Source organism: Pleurodeles waltl, chromosome 5, assembly GCF_031143425.1.
Source record: "Pleurodeles waltl isolate 20211129_DDA chromosome 5, aPleWal1.hap1.20221129, whole genome shotgun sequence".
In the NCBI taxonomy this organism is placed as follows: Eukaryota; Metazoa; Chordata; class Amphibia; order Caudata; family Salamandridae; genus Pleurodeles; species Pleurodeles waltl.
In genome coordinates, this window is record NC_090444.1 from 684,268,264 (window position 1) to 684,281,861 (window position 13,598).

Below are 13,598 nucleotides of genomic sequence, written 5' to 3' on the forward strand. Positions count from 1 at the left end.
ATAGTAGCAGGACGATAACTTAGTTATTTATTTTATGGTATTTAAGTAGGGTTCCCTTTGTGCTTAATAGCATAGCCTCATGGCATGAGTGTTATGTTTTCTCTTGTTTATATTCAAAAATGTTTTTAACTTAATGTGAATGTGCTAAGTCATGGTGGCTGGCCTCTGGTGAGAGGAAATAGCTTGCAAATGAGTATACTGAAACATAGAACCCTTCAGTAGATCAGTGGGAATAGTGAACCAAGAGTGGTGGCCCTCAACCTGCGCATCACCATAGCCCGGCCTTTGGACCCTGCATCCCAGCTGTGGTCTGAGACGTGGTCCTGCCTAACTCAAATATGGCGGTGGGGAGACGGTCATCAAGCCGGCGGCCTCACCATCATCATATTACAATGTTTCTGCTGGGCTGACCAGCGAAAACGTCGTATTACGATGTTTCCGCCCGGCTGACCTGTGGAAACAGTGTGGTGGCATTGGCCTCAGCTCCTTTAGGGAGCTGAGGCCAGTTCCATCGCACACAGCACCCTCGGAATGCACACTGTCTGCCATACTAGACAGTGTGCATTCCGAGGATGTTGACAGGGGGGACACCAGGATTGCGGCAGTCAGACCGCCACTGCAAGTTTGGCGGTCTTAGGGCTGCAAAACTCATAATGAGGTCCTATGTGTCTAGATTTCCTCTCCTACGCGGGTTACTTGGTGTAGATTTAAGGGGTGTAGTAAATTATTATAATATTGATTACTTGAGCAAAAACAAACAAGACTGCTTTTATGTATCTCGCAACGTGCTATAACACGATAATAAGTTTAAGCTCTTTGGCAATGTAAGTGAAATACAACTGTTCTCTTGTATATAACTTTTCTTATATACATCTCAGTGTCATCTATTGGATTTTGTCTCTGCTATATAAAAATGATAATAAATATATTTTTAAAAGATAATAATAAATACATCCATACATAAATAAATAAAATCCAAACACTCATGACTGTCTTCTGGGAGCACCAAATATTCTGCCTCTAGTTTGCAGCTAGCACCTCAGAAAATCCACTTGTCAGGCATATTTCCCACTATTGTCATCCTGAAAATCCTGATTCAGAGAACTAGAAGCTACACTTTGTGCACACCTATGGTGTATGTGTTTTCTCGATTAACCCCACTCAGCTCTGGATCGAGCCATCTCTCGAATATCTAGTTCCAGTAGGAGTGGAAATGCAGCATGCACACCTGTCCTATGGAAACCAGTACGCACTGTGTCAGAGAGGCCCATTTTGTCTAGAGTTAGCAAAGTTCTTTTGATTTTATAGTTCTTTATATAATATACGTGCATACTGGGGACTTTCAGTCAGCTCTCTACTTAAATTCGTCTGTTGTGTCATTCATATTTTCCTTCCACCCATTACAGCATTCAGTATGTTTCAGTTGGTCAGCCCATTTTAGTCATGGGCTAAATTAACTGTGTGTGACAACATTCTGGTCTTTCACAAGGAACGCATCCACACAAAAGTAGTTCTCTTCATTGCTAGTGACCACAATGGCAAACTGTACTTTTTGAAAGAAGAAATATTTTAAGTTTTAGTCATTTTTTTTCATAGTACCATGGGCCCAGCAGCTCCCCTCACAATTTATAAAAAAACATGCGAAAACAAGAGTTGGCAAAGTGAAAAGGCTGGCAGCAAACTGAAGACCTATGGTTTTGTCAATGCTTGTTTGCTTTGGTGGGAATATTTTCTACTATGTATCCAGTGGTATTTGGGATGGATTGTTCTCTCGACAGGCAGACAAATATGTTTTATGCTCTAGTTTAGTAATACTCGGTGTGGGTGACCAGTTTTAAAATGCTGGATTATTTAACGAGTTCATCTGCAGAAATGTCCAGGGAACCCATAGCTTTTAAGTGGTGGGCAGCACAATTTCATTGTTTCTGCATGAGAGAGACCCCCTAGTTTGTAGCCACCTTGTTAGGACTCGCTTGCTCGGAATACTCCCTCACTCTGCCTGTGAGCAGTGTTGGGAACACATGACTCTCTCCTCCAGAGAAGACTAACTGACTGTGCACTTTGGAACGCCGTCGTTATTTGGCTTTGTTACACTTGAACATCTGAGGATTGTTTTCTGTAGGCTCTCTTGTTGTAAGATATTTAATAGCACTTTACTGTTCTCGGCTACTGCTTGCTTCCGAAGGTTGTGTATTGTGTTATTGTTTCGAGTTTCTTTGGCGGATTTGCACCCTTTTGTTTGGTCACTGTTGGTATAAACATGTAGTATTCCATTACTCTCGAAGGTGGGCCTGCCTTCCCGACAAATGAGCTCTCAGTGAAAGCCTCTGGTACAGTGTCCATGTAACATGCGGGTCCTCGGTGTCTCATTCTGACCAAGCCGGCATGGCTTCCAGTGCAGGAGATTTGCTAGTGCTTTACATTGTGTGTCTGTTCCTCACCAAAAGAGTATTAGTGCTAGAATCTGTTAGACAATTAAGTCTACATCCAAATATGTAAATCCTATCAACATGGGTGACGACTGTCTCTGTGAGGAAGCCATGATGCGATACATTTTTGGTGACTGCTGATTAATAGTTGTGCGGTATTTGACTTTTTACCTCCCACCCCAACAAACCCACCTACCCGTAGAGTACCTGCCTAACGGCTCTCCTGGTTGAAATTTATGTTGTTTCGTAATGGGTAACCCTGCGGGTTAAACTTAGTTTGCGAAAGCTGCTGTTTCCCCTTTGCCCTGCTTGTCTCCCTGCACTCCTCCGTTCGTTTCACCCTGCCTGCAGAAACCACTGTAAAACCAAATGCATGTGCCTGGGAGGAAATTGCATCTGCCTGCTTGAATGGAGCAGTAATTCCTTTGCTTTCACTTTCTCTGAACCAACCTGATTCCAGCAGGTCCTGCTGAGGCCTGAGAGAAGCGAAATCAGAACACAGACTGTAGCTGAGGGTGTGGGCAATATTGTACACCTTGGACAAAGAGACTGCCAGTGTGCTCATCATTGGCACCATGTGCTCTGTCCTACAGAAGAAGCCACAACCCGGTGGCACCACATTGGATAGAAGTTGTCTTGTCCCATTCCACAACCTGATATTCATAGTTCGCCTGCTGGCTAGTTGATCTGAAGCTGCACTTTGAAATGCACTTTGACCTGCTTGGCTCCCTCCCGAGGTTTGGTGGTGATTTCAAAGTTCACTGGAAAGGAGTCCAACTGCCACAGTGCAGTATGTATTCCGGCCGCTGTGCCTTATTCAGTGCTCACCTTTTACTTCAAACGTTGGAAAAGCAGTACTCACGTCTGTGGAAGAAAGCTGGAACCAGAGGCAGACACTTCGGGGTCTCCCCTACAAGGTTAGTTAAAAAATACTGTTTGGCTGAGAAGCTTATACATAAGCAACCCCAGGAAGCAAAGATGGTAGACAGACTGGTGTGGAGAAGATCTGCCTTCCCTTGTATCAAGAGTCCGAGTTCAGCCTCCAGCGCACCATTGTGAGGATTTTGACAGGATAGGAGCCTATGAGACTGGACGCATGCAACCACTGTCTGCCCACCTGCACTCCCTATGAACAACATTGTCACTGCCTCTTACAGCTGTGAGCGACCACAACCTCATAATGGGTCCTCTGTATTCATTGATGCCAGAGAGCTTCTAAAACAGACCCCAGAGCGTGTGAGGGTCCATGTGTCTCTGACATAGTACCGTCTCCCAGTCCGTGAGTGGCACTGACCCCTAGCATGTGGTCCTATGAGCCTATTCCTGCTGGCACAGCATGGCATTTTTCCATCCTCCTTAACAACACCAACTCAACATGAATCCCCATATGTCTCAATCACTTCCTCTAACAATTTCAGATCTTCCATCTTCTGAACTTTAAGTACTAATTTCCCATATCTATTTCCCATATGGTATATATAACAAGTATTACATTTATAGTTAATGATACATGTGATAACTAATCAAGATGTTCTACCCTACACCACAGTCCAGAGTAAGCCTTGAATGTTAAGCCTTGCTAACCCTGAAGGACAAAGCCCAAGGAGGAGGTGCTTTGTAATTCAGTAAGTTCACACTACCTGTCTCCTATGGTTCCATAGACAATGTTGCTTTTCACAAGGTTTGCTTAGTTGCCTTTAAGTCACACACGCCCAGACAACCAGCTTGACACTCAGCTCTCTGTTTTATTAAAGTCTTGGGTCTCACATTCCCCTCTTCATTTTTGTCTTAAAGACTCATATGTCAATAATTGAATTTCAACTAGAAGATCCATTTATACAATTGATTTAGATGTAGCCCCTTGCTCCCCCACTCCATGCTATGGAAGGCAATCAACTCAGTGTCTCACTGCTGTATTATGAAACATGACATGACATAACATAGCGTAGACCAGCACAGCAGAATATTACATGAAATGGCATTCAGAATATACTTTACCATACCAATATATTATATAACAACACAATGTAGAATAATGTAGCAAATTATAATTTGTTAGTGAAAATGAATGTGGCCAAATAAATGATGTATCTTCATTGATACAGATTATTGAATTTCTTATTACAGTGCAAAAATTAAATTTAGTGTTATTATCATAGGGAAACCACACTAATTTGAGAACTCCCTCCTTAATGCTACTTTTTAGGTCTTGCCTGAGACAGCGCATTAACTAGCACATTCGCTCTCACTTGAGAGTGATACTGTATAAAACAAGGGGCTTGGAGCCCACCCCTTGCTTACCATTCATAGACTTCATTGTCACTGTTATTTGCTTACTCTTAATTGGTCAGTACATGCTGGCGTCACTTCCCCTCCTTGTGTGTGGAGCATGGACCCAATACCGATCGCTTTATGTTGGTTTAGGGTCCTTTTGCACTGCTTGCGCTGTAATTCAGGCACTGTTTTTATTATTTGATCTTACCCTTCCCATCCTCTGTTGTGCGTGTTACTTCTTCTGCTTCCCAGCCCCCTTGTCCATGTTGCTTCTTTCCCTCTCACGCACCCTTGTCCTTGTTGCTTCTTCCACTCTGAGTTCCACCCTCCCATTGTCTGTGTTGCTTTGTCCTTCTTTCTCCAACCCCCATTTTATGTGCCCCCCCCTACCCTGGTACCATAAGATGCAGCCAGCGCTAGCCATGTCATAGGGATGTTCTTTTACTATCCCATTGCCTGTTTACACCAACCCTCTATCCTTTTGTTCACATTGCCCGGTTCCTCCCACCCTTCCTCTTATTTTCCTTGTTGCCCACTTGCAGTAAGAAGAAGGTGATGCTGCAGGGGCTGAGCACAAAGTGCTGCGATTCTTAGATTATGTTACACTCTGCACAGTGTAGTGCAACCCAGTTGTATGTTTGATGAACACACCTTGTTACATTTTAAATGATGTGCTGCCCCTCAGTGGACTGTGCATGCTGCTGTAACTTAAAGGTAGGTGAGCCACCAAATTAAGAAGGAGAGCTGAGCCAGAGCTGAACCAAGGGTCTGGCTTGGCTCTTAAAGCCCATGCACGAGGCGAGCCCTGAAAATGTTTGCTATGTAAATCATACAACAAGCCTCGTAAAATATAATAAGGTCTCTTCAAAATTCAAAAAAGTGTATTTCTTTAACATGTAGAAGCTTTGACTTTAATACACAACATTGTAGCACTGCACTGAGAAGTACATAATAAAGTAATAGTTTTTAAACATTAACCATTAGTGAACCAAGAGGCAAGGCAGTTGTCAAATAAACCCTTTTCTTGTGCCAGATTACTATAGCGCAACAAAATAGTCTGTTAAATCAAACATAATTGGTTTTTGAAAGTGCTTTATCATGCAATAATGAAGAAAAATTAGTTTTGTTGAAATAAAACCAAATTACATAATGATAGCACAATTTAAGCAGGAAAGCTGTGATTTACTACTTTTTTTGGTTTCACGTTGCACAAAGCAGCCACTAAATTGGTATCTAAGTATTTTTCCTTTTTATGTTAATGCTTTCTTTTTACCTCTTTGTGCATTTATTTTTCTGCACTTTTTGTATGGGGTAAACTCGACCAGAAGCTATTGGAGCACTTGCTGCCAGCACCAGTTATGTTACACAAGGTCACATTCATTTTTTAGGCAGTGGGAGTTGAATTGATTCGCCCAGAATCGCAAGTTATTCAGCCGACATCAAGACTCGCACCTAGTTCCTCAGTTCCAGGTTCTCCAGCTATGGCCACAGTGCCACATCCTGAGCAGAGGGAGTGGGCCGGGAGAAACTATTTGAAAGCTCAGCTCGTTATCATCTTGGGGTTCCAACAGGACCTCGAGCTGAGCCAGAGGCATCAGGCTCTAGCTTTCAGTGGCTCTTCTAAGCTTAGTGAATGAACAGGCCCTCTCGAATTGAGTTTTACCTTTCACTCTAGACGCGTTGTCACCTGGTCAGTGTCGATAAAGTAAGGTAGGCAATGGCGTTCATAAGGCAAACCGGTAAAATTGCCATGTCAGTGGTCATTCCTTTGCCCTTCTTTAAAAAACACACTGGCCAAAAATAAACTGCACAATCTGCTAGCCCCAGGCTGCGTCCCAAAGTGTATTTACATAGCGAGATGACGCAAATCCCGGTGCACAGCCTAAGCACCTTCACTCAAGGGTCAGCAAGACTCGCAAGATCACTTAAAAGGCAGAAGGCCACTCGCCTCCGAGTCATGCAGAACACACATATATCGCTATCACAAAATATATTGCGTGACTGTACTCATCTGGGAAAGTGGCAACAAATATTTGACAAAAGCAAAGCAAATGTGTCAGCACATTTCTTATTTTCCACTGACATAGAAAATGCTAACGCACCATTGCAGTCCATTGCAATCATACAACTCAACTACAACACAGAAACCACCTACTCAGATCTAGGTACAAATGGATACCATAACATTGTGTATCCTAGGAAACCTCACCCACTTATTTAGTGCAGCGGTAAATGGGACTAAACATTGTTTTGTAGGTTGTAACATATCTAAGAGTAAAACAACACTGCAGCCGTTCAAACTTCACTTTTGCCTCACAACACGGTAAATCAACAAGCATTGGCAAAGCAAATAGGTCTCCCCTTTGCGAGAGCCATTACCGTTGACATTGTTTTTTAGCCATGTTGTAGAACAGCGTGGCTATACATTGAAAAGAGTGCTATAATACAGCCAACGTTGGCAACCTCATGTCGCCTTTTTTCTAATAGTGAGTATTGCTTCTTTGCCTCCCACCCCCAGTTTGTCTGTGTTGCTTCCTCCCTCCCAAACTCATCTTCATGTCTTCTGGGTTGTTCCCCCCCTCACCCATCATAAGAAAAAAAGCCCTATGGTGTAGCCAGCGCGGCGCCCGTAATACTTTTTTTAACTGTCCCATTCCTTGCTTATGTTGTTCGTGTTGCCTGTTTCCTACATCCTTCCTCCCTCCGTTGTCCCTGTCGCTCACCCTCACCCGTTACCCCGACCCGCCATAAGAAAAAAAAGTGCTGGCCACGGCTTAGTGCTTTTTGCACTTTTATAAATGCTGCACACCAGCTGTGCTACTCCACAACATGGCTGAAAAACATTGGCAATGCCAATAGCTATTGCATAAGTTACCCTATTTCCTTTGCCAAATCTTTTTTCCATGCTACAATCACTTTACAAGGAAAAGAACTGGACCATTCCCAGAAGGTCTGTTTATTGAGAAGAGGCCCCGGCTTCAGTCAGTTACCTTTGTTTATTCCGTCTACGTATGAAAAATATCATGGCTTAAACCATATATGCATATCAGTGGAGATGGGTATTGTATTTCATACCATTGTTGTGGAGTGGGGAAGGACATAACGACCCACTCATAGTTTGCTTCTGATGAATCATGACTCCACACTCAGCAATGTAAATAAATAACATCTGTTATTGCTATGTAAAAAAGAGTAGCATAACAGCATAAAATCACCTAGCATAACATGATGGCGCATTAAGGAATATAGCACTGTGTAGGCTTGAAATAAATACAATTACATATTCTAACAGGGCAGTGCAGTGTTGCATAGCGTGGTATCAAATGCCTATCTCTATAGTAAAGGAAACAACTGTGAGATCCACTTGCCTTTCCCCAGTCTCCGAAGATTTTACTGACTGGTTGTTTATATGTAACACTGTGCATGTCTATAGGGTGAGAAAATTATATTTCCATTGTAAAAAAATATCTGTTCTTTTATGTGTTTTTCAGAATCTCTTTCAGACAAAAGGATTTAATAAGTCCATGGAGAATATGTTTCTTTCTCTTTCCACGCATATGAAGAGTAAGTGTTCTGCATGGATTCTTCTCCTAGATAGCAACCCAGAGATGTGCTTGTGACGTTTATCTACCTGCAGTCAAAGAAAGCGGCTTGATTTTCTAATAACCTCTCTAGTTGTACAAATGAAATGAAATGAAGTACATTTATAAAAGCGCATGATTACTCAAAGGCGCAGCCTATCACCCTAGAGGCCATCGGTGCAGCCATGAAGCTTGTAGAGTGAAGAGCCAAGTTTTACAGGCTTTCCTAAAGGCCACGTGACTTTCCAGGCTCATACGTGATGAGGGAGGGTATTCTATATCTTAGCATGATGTGTTCCTTACTTGGATACAATGAAGCTTTCTCTGTTCCGTGGGGATACCCACTATCAGTCTCGCTGCTGCATTCTGAACAGTTTAAAGCTTGTTCAGAGATGACGTATTGATGTTTAAGTAAAATGCATTACACAAATGAAGTAATGTGGAAATCAGGACCAAAACATCTGATATACACACTGGCACTGGGATGTAAAGGAAGACTTTACAGAGAGTACTGATGATATTAAAGCATGTAGATTCGGTTCGGTTAACATGTGAATCAAACACAAGATGTTGATCCCCAAGAACACTTACATTTTTTGCAGAATTGGTGAGTAAAAGCAGGGTTCCCAGCATACCTGTCCACCAGTTATTATTATTCCAAATAGATGGCTGACCTCCAAAAATAATGACTTCCATTTCGTGTGCATTTAATTTCAGACAATTTCAGGCAATGTGCCCTCCTCCAATTGGCATCCGCCTTCATGCATTTGTTAAAGTTGACAGAAATATCAAATGTCTGTCATCTGTGAAAGACGCAATTAATTATCTGTGTGTCATCTGCGTATGAAAGTTCCTAAATGCGAAAAGACTGAATTAGTTTGGCCAAATTATATTGATCATATTTTAAATTGAGACAATTCTCTTACACGTTTATAAAACTGATAGAAGTGTTGACAGTCAGAGAAATCCGTCTATTTGTCATTAGGAAATGACAAAATGCCCATTACAAGTGATCGGGTGATACAGCACAATAAAACCACACACAATATTATTGACAATGAGTGGTATAACCGTGCCTTTATAGAGCCTTTACCCGTCGTTAAATCTCGAATGATGTATAAAATACCGAAATTGTTATTGCTACATCAAATGCTCCATGTTTCCAAAATGTCCACCCATTTTCTGGCCGTGTTTCTACCTGTTTTTAGCAGCTGAATATGTGCCAGAAATACCAATCCACCTGCAATCACATTTCCTACCGCTTTAAATTTGACCCCCTAGTTTGTTTCTTGTTGCACAATTTCCTTGAGAAGCATTTTCCAACCTTGAATGTGTTTGAGAATGGTATACTAAAAAAACATAAAGCCAGCCTCATAGTAGTAAGGAAAAATCTGGAATTCTGCAGTATAAAACGTTTTGTGCCATGATTTGAAGTTATATGACCTGCACCAGCTACAACAATGCAAATTCTATACACACCGAGTATAAACTATTGGAGTGAAACTTGAGCACAACAGATTACTCATGACAAAAAAAGAGAAATAAAAATGTATTGGACTATTTTGGTCTGTAAAAGGGGAAAAATGTGGTGAGGTGATGGAACCCACAAACCAGGAAATGCACGGATGCGTTGAAATAAAGTCTGGGGTTTCGAAGGCTGGGCAAAGGCAGTGATGAGGGGAATCACAAAGCACTGTAGGTGACAGTTCGGCAACAGGGAGGTCTGCAGAAAGACTGACGGGATTTAAGACGAGAGTCATGGCGAGGTAAAAAGAAAGAGCAATCATTGGCAAAGCCTTTAGCCTGGATATAAAGCACTAATGCATGCTAACAGTATTCTTCCTGCTAGTGTTTGCATACCTGTGTTTTGATTGTTTGACAGCTTAAAGCCAGACCTATTGGCTTTGCAAACTTTGTTTTATATTCCTGATTTTTGTTCTACACTAATCTACACTAATCACAGTAATCTGTCCTATCCCACTCCAATTTAGACAGCATATAACACACATCCAAGGCAAAGTATCAAAAGGGCGTCAGTTTGACCTGTTTGCTTATCGCTCGTACTCTGTGTGTACTGCTACCTCACAGGGTCCTCCTCGATCCAGCCCTTGCCAACGAGGTTTGAATCCTCACAGACAGGCCTAGCACCGAAGTCCTTTATCTATTTTTACTCCTTTTTGAGATAAGCATGCAGCTGGGTTGTTTAGGCCTGCCTCGGGTGTGCTCCCTGCTCATGTGCTGAGCTTGGGCATGGAGCTGAGGAACATGCTTGGGGTGTGGGTGGCATGGGGTCTGGTTTCATGGCTTCTTGATCCTTGCCCGTGTCGGGTTAAACATGTGTGGCAATGGTGTGCACACTGCCTCTTAGGGAACCGGATTCTTGCGAAATGAGAACCGGTTGCCTAGTGCTAGGTACATAAACAGGAAGCACAGATGCTGCCATTGCGCCTTGCTGTACTTCTTTGCCGGTGTTTGGTGCCATGGCAAAATGGATAGAAAAGAGGAAGCAATCTCAGCTTATTGAGCCACAGGAGTCCAAGGACTTGTATATTTCATGTGGGGATTGTAAATCTTGATTAAAGAGGCTGTGGACTCTGCTATTAAGGAGGAGAAATTCCCTGCAAAGCATTGGAGGTTAGACGAAGATGCAGAGGAGCCCGAGGAATGTAAGGGCAGCTACATTCACTCTGAACAGCTGAAATGGGTCGTGGCTCATACAGGGGACAAAATGGGGTTTGACACCCCGAGTTTTGATGAGTATTAATTTTTGGTGCAATAAAATGCGTCACATCTACACTGTTTGCCCTTACATGAAGTGATTCCGACTCTGCTTCATAAAGAATGGAAGGATGTTGACAAATCCGCCCATCCTCGTTTTCTTCACAAGAGATATTTGTTGAAGGGTTTTGAGGACCAGTTCCCTCAGACCCCTAAATGTAATACTATGCCCATGTCCTCCTCTTCTTCTTTGGCTTTAGAGGATGCAGTCCTGTCAGAACCAGTGGAGTGGAGTCTGCTTTGAAAAAAGCATATGCAGCTTCTAACAATAGGATATGCACAAACACCTATGCGGCATATGCCATGCAGGCATTGTTGAAGGATTTTCATTCTTTTTTGATTGCCTTCAAGCTGAGGAGGATCCTTCCGACTTGTTGCCTCATATGGAACTCTTGTGGCAACTTGTCAGATGCTGTTTTTGACAGTCTTTAGGCCCCCTTTTCTGTTGCTTCCATTTTGGATATGGTGGTCCTTATGGTTGAAATCTTGGAAATTGGAGGCTAGCCAATGCTCTTTGATTTGTAAATTGCAATTTCTGGGCCCAGAATTGTTTGGTCTGGAGCTTAATGACATGGTTGAGAAGGTGGAAGAGGAGAAGAAAATTCTGCGGCCTTTTAAGGAGGTGGCAGATAAGAAACAATTGGATTTAAGGAAAGGGTTTTCAGGCCCAGGAGCGCCGGCCCTTTTGAGGTAGGGCCCCTGGTCAGGGGGCCGCCTCCTACAATAAATCCTGACCCAAAATGACCTTATGGCAGTGGGAGGTTGCCTCAGAGACTTTCTTCCACAGTGGAACCGAGCAGTGATGATGCCTGCGTCTTTCAGTAGTGGAACATGGTTCTCAAATTTAATTTAAAGATCACACTCCACTTCCATGATTCATGGCTACACCTCCTTCAAAGGATCCAGGGCATTTACTGAGTCTCATGGTGAGAATAGAGCTCTTGGAAAAACTCTCAACTATCCTGGTGCTGGCGGATCAGCAGGGTTTGGAGTTCTACTCAACCCTGTTTTTAGTTCTAAAGTCAAATGGCTCCTTTCAACTCATCCTCATTTTCCAGTCCCTGGACTCATTTCTTCTGGTGGAACACTTTTGGATGGTGTCTCTGCCGTCAATCATTCATCTCCTCATGAAGGAGGATTATCTGGCCACACTGGATCTCCAGGATGCCTACTTTAATGTGCTTGGTCCATTTGGAGATACAGTCCTTTCTGAGGTTCATAGTCATCGGCCAGCATTTTCAGTTTCAAATCCTTCCTTTTGGCCTGGGCACCTCTCCCAGAGTATTCCCGAAGGTACTGGCCCCTTTTGTTGCTTTTTTGCATTTGAAAGGTGTTGTACTGTATCCGTATTTGGATGATAAGTTCCTGATTGCTCTATGTATTTTAAAGGCTCAACAAGTTGTGGAGTTGGTGCTTCGGGCTTTGAGCGACTTTGGACTGCTGGTGAATCTTCCAAAGTCTCACCTTACTCCTTCCCAGATGAAGAAATTTATAAGCGCCCATCTGAATACTCATCTGTCTCTCCATTGACAGAATTAGTATCTTACTCGCACAGTTCTGCAAGATCTTGGTTGAGGGTGCAAGATCTATTGGCTGCTTCCATTGCATTGGTCCCTTGGGTGAGATTTCATTTAAAGCTGATTGTGAATCACATTCACAGGCACTGGGATCCCAGCTTTAAGGATTATGAGATCATGATTCCTCTCTCAGACAAGGTTTATCAAGATCTGTCCTGGTGGTTGAACAGGGAAAATCTGTTGAAAGGGATTCCGTTTCAGCTCCCTCCCCCAGGTCTTTTAATGATGGATGCCAGAGAGCAGGGTTGGAGGACTGTGTTGGGTCACCTGGTGAGGGAGTCTCCTTGGTCTCCTTGGGAGATTCAGCAGTCATTGAATTGGAGGAAACTCATGGCAGTGTTGGGGACCTTGTTTGTTTTTCAGGAGCATCTGCTGGGTCTGAATATGGTGGTCTGGAAAGACAACCAGGTTGCCCGAGCTTACCTGAACAGGCAGGGGCCACTCATAGCAGGTCTCCGAATCAGGTTGCCTCTCAGATCTGTGCATGGGTAGAGGTGAACGTTCTGGATCTGAAGGCAGTGCACATCTGGGGGAAATTCATTTTTGGGGTTGCTGTATGATTTCCTCCAATTCCTATCCTGCCCAAAGAGCTGCAGAAGGTTAGGATGGAACAGGTTCAGTGGCTCCTCATTGCCCCTTACTGATCCCACCATCACTGGATTCCTCTCCCCCCTGTCTCTGGTCAAAGGCTGAACTTTTGTTCTTCATTACAGAACCTCTCCCCTCCAGTTTTCTCTGCTGCCTCGCCAGATGACACCTTGGTTATGTCTGACATCTTTGTTTTTGAACGGGTAGGCTTGGTTCAGCTGGGTTGTTCATTCCAAGTTGCTTTGGAAATGCTGTCTTCTAGGAAGCAGTCTACTCTGAAATCTTATAAGGAGCATTAGGGGTCTTTCTCAGCTTGGTGGAAGGCCAGGTTTGAGGATCCTGCTCATATTGATCCTTTTAACATCCCTGAT

General features: G+C 43.2%; 1 protein-coding gene across 2 annotated transcripts in view; it reads left to right on the forward strand.

Annotated features, from left to right (window-relative positions):
* SYTL3 (synaptotagmin like 3) overlaps positions 1-13,598 on the forward strand; it is a 459,450-nt gene that overhangs the window by 206,719 nt on the left and 239,133 nt on the right. For both annotated transcript variants that reach the window (XM_069234590.1, XM_069234589.1), the window contains exon 7: positions 8,195-8,267. In XM_069234590.1, the coding sequence (XP_069090691.1) occupies positions 8,195-8,267 (73 nt within the window). The remainder of the gene's footprint in view (positions 1-8,194; positions 8,268-13,598) is intronic.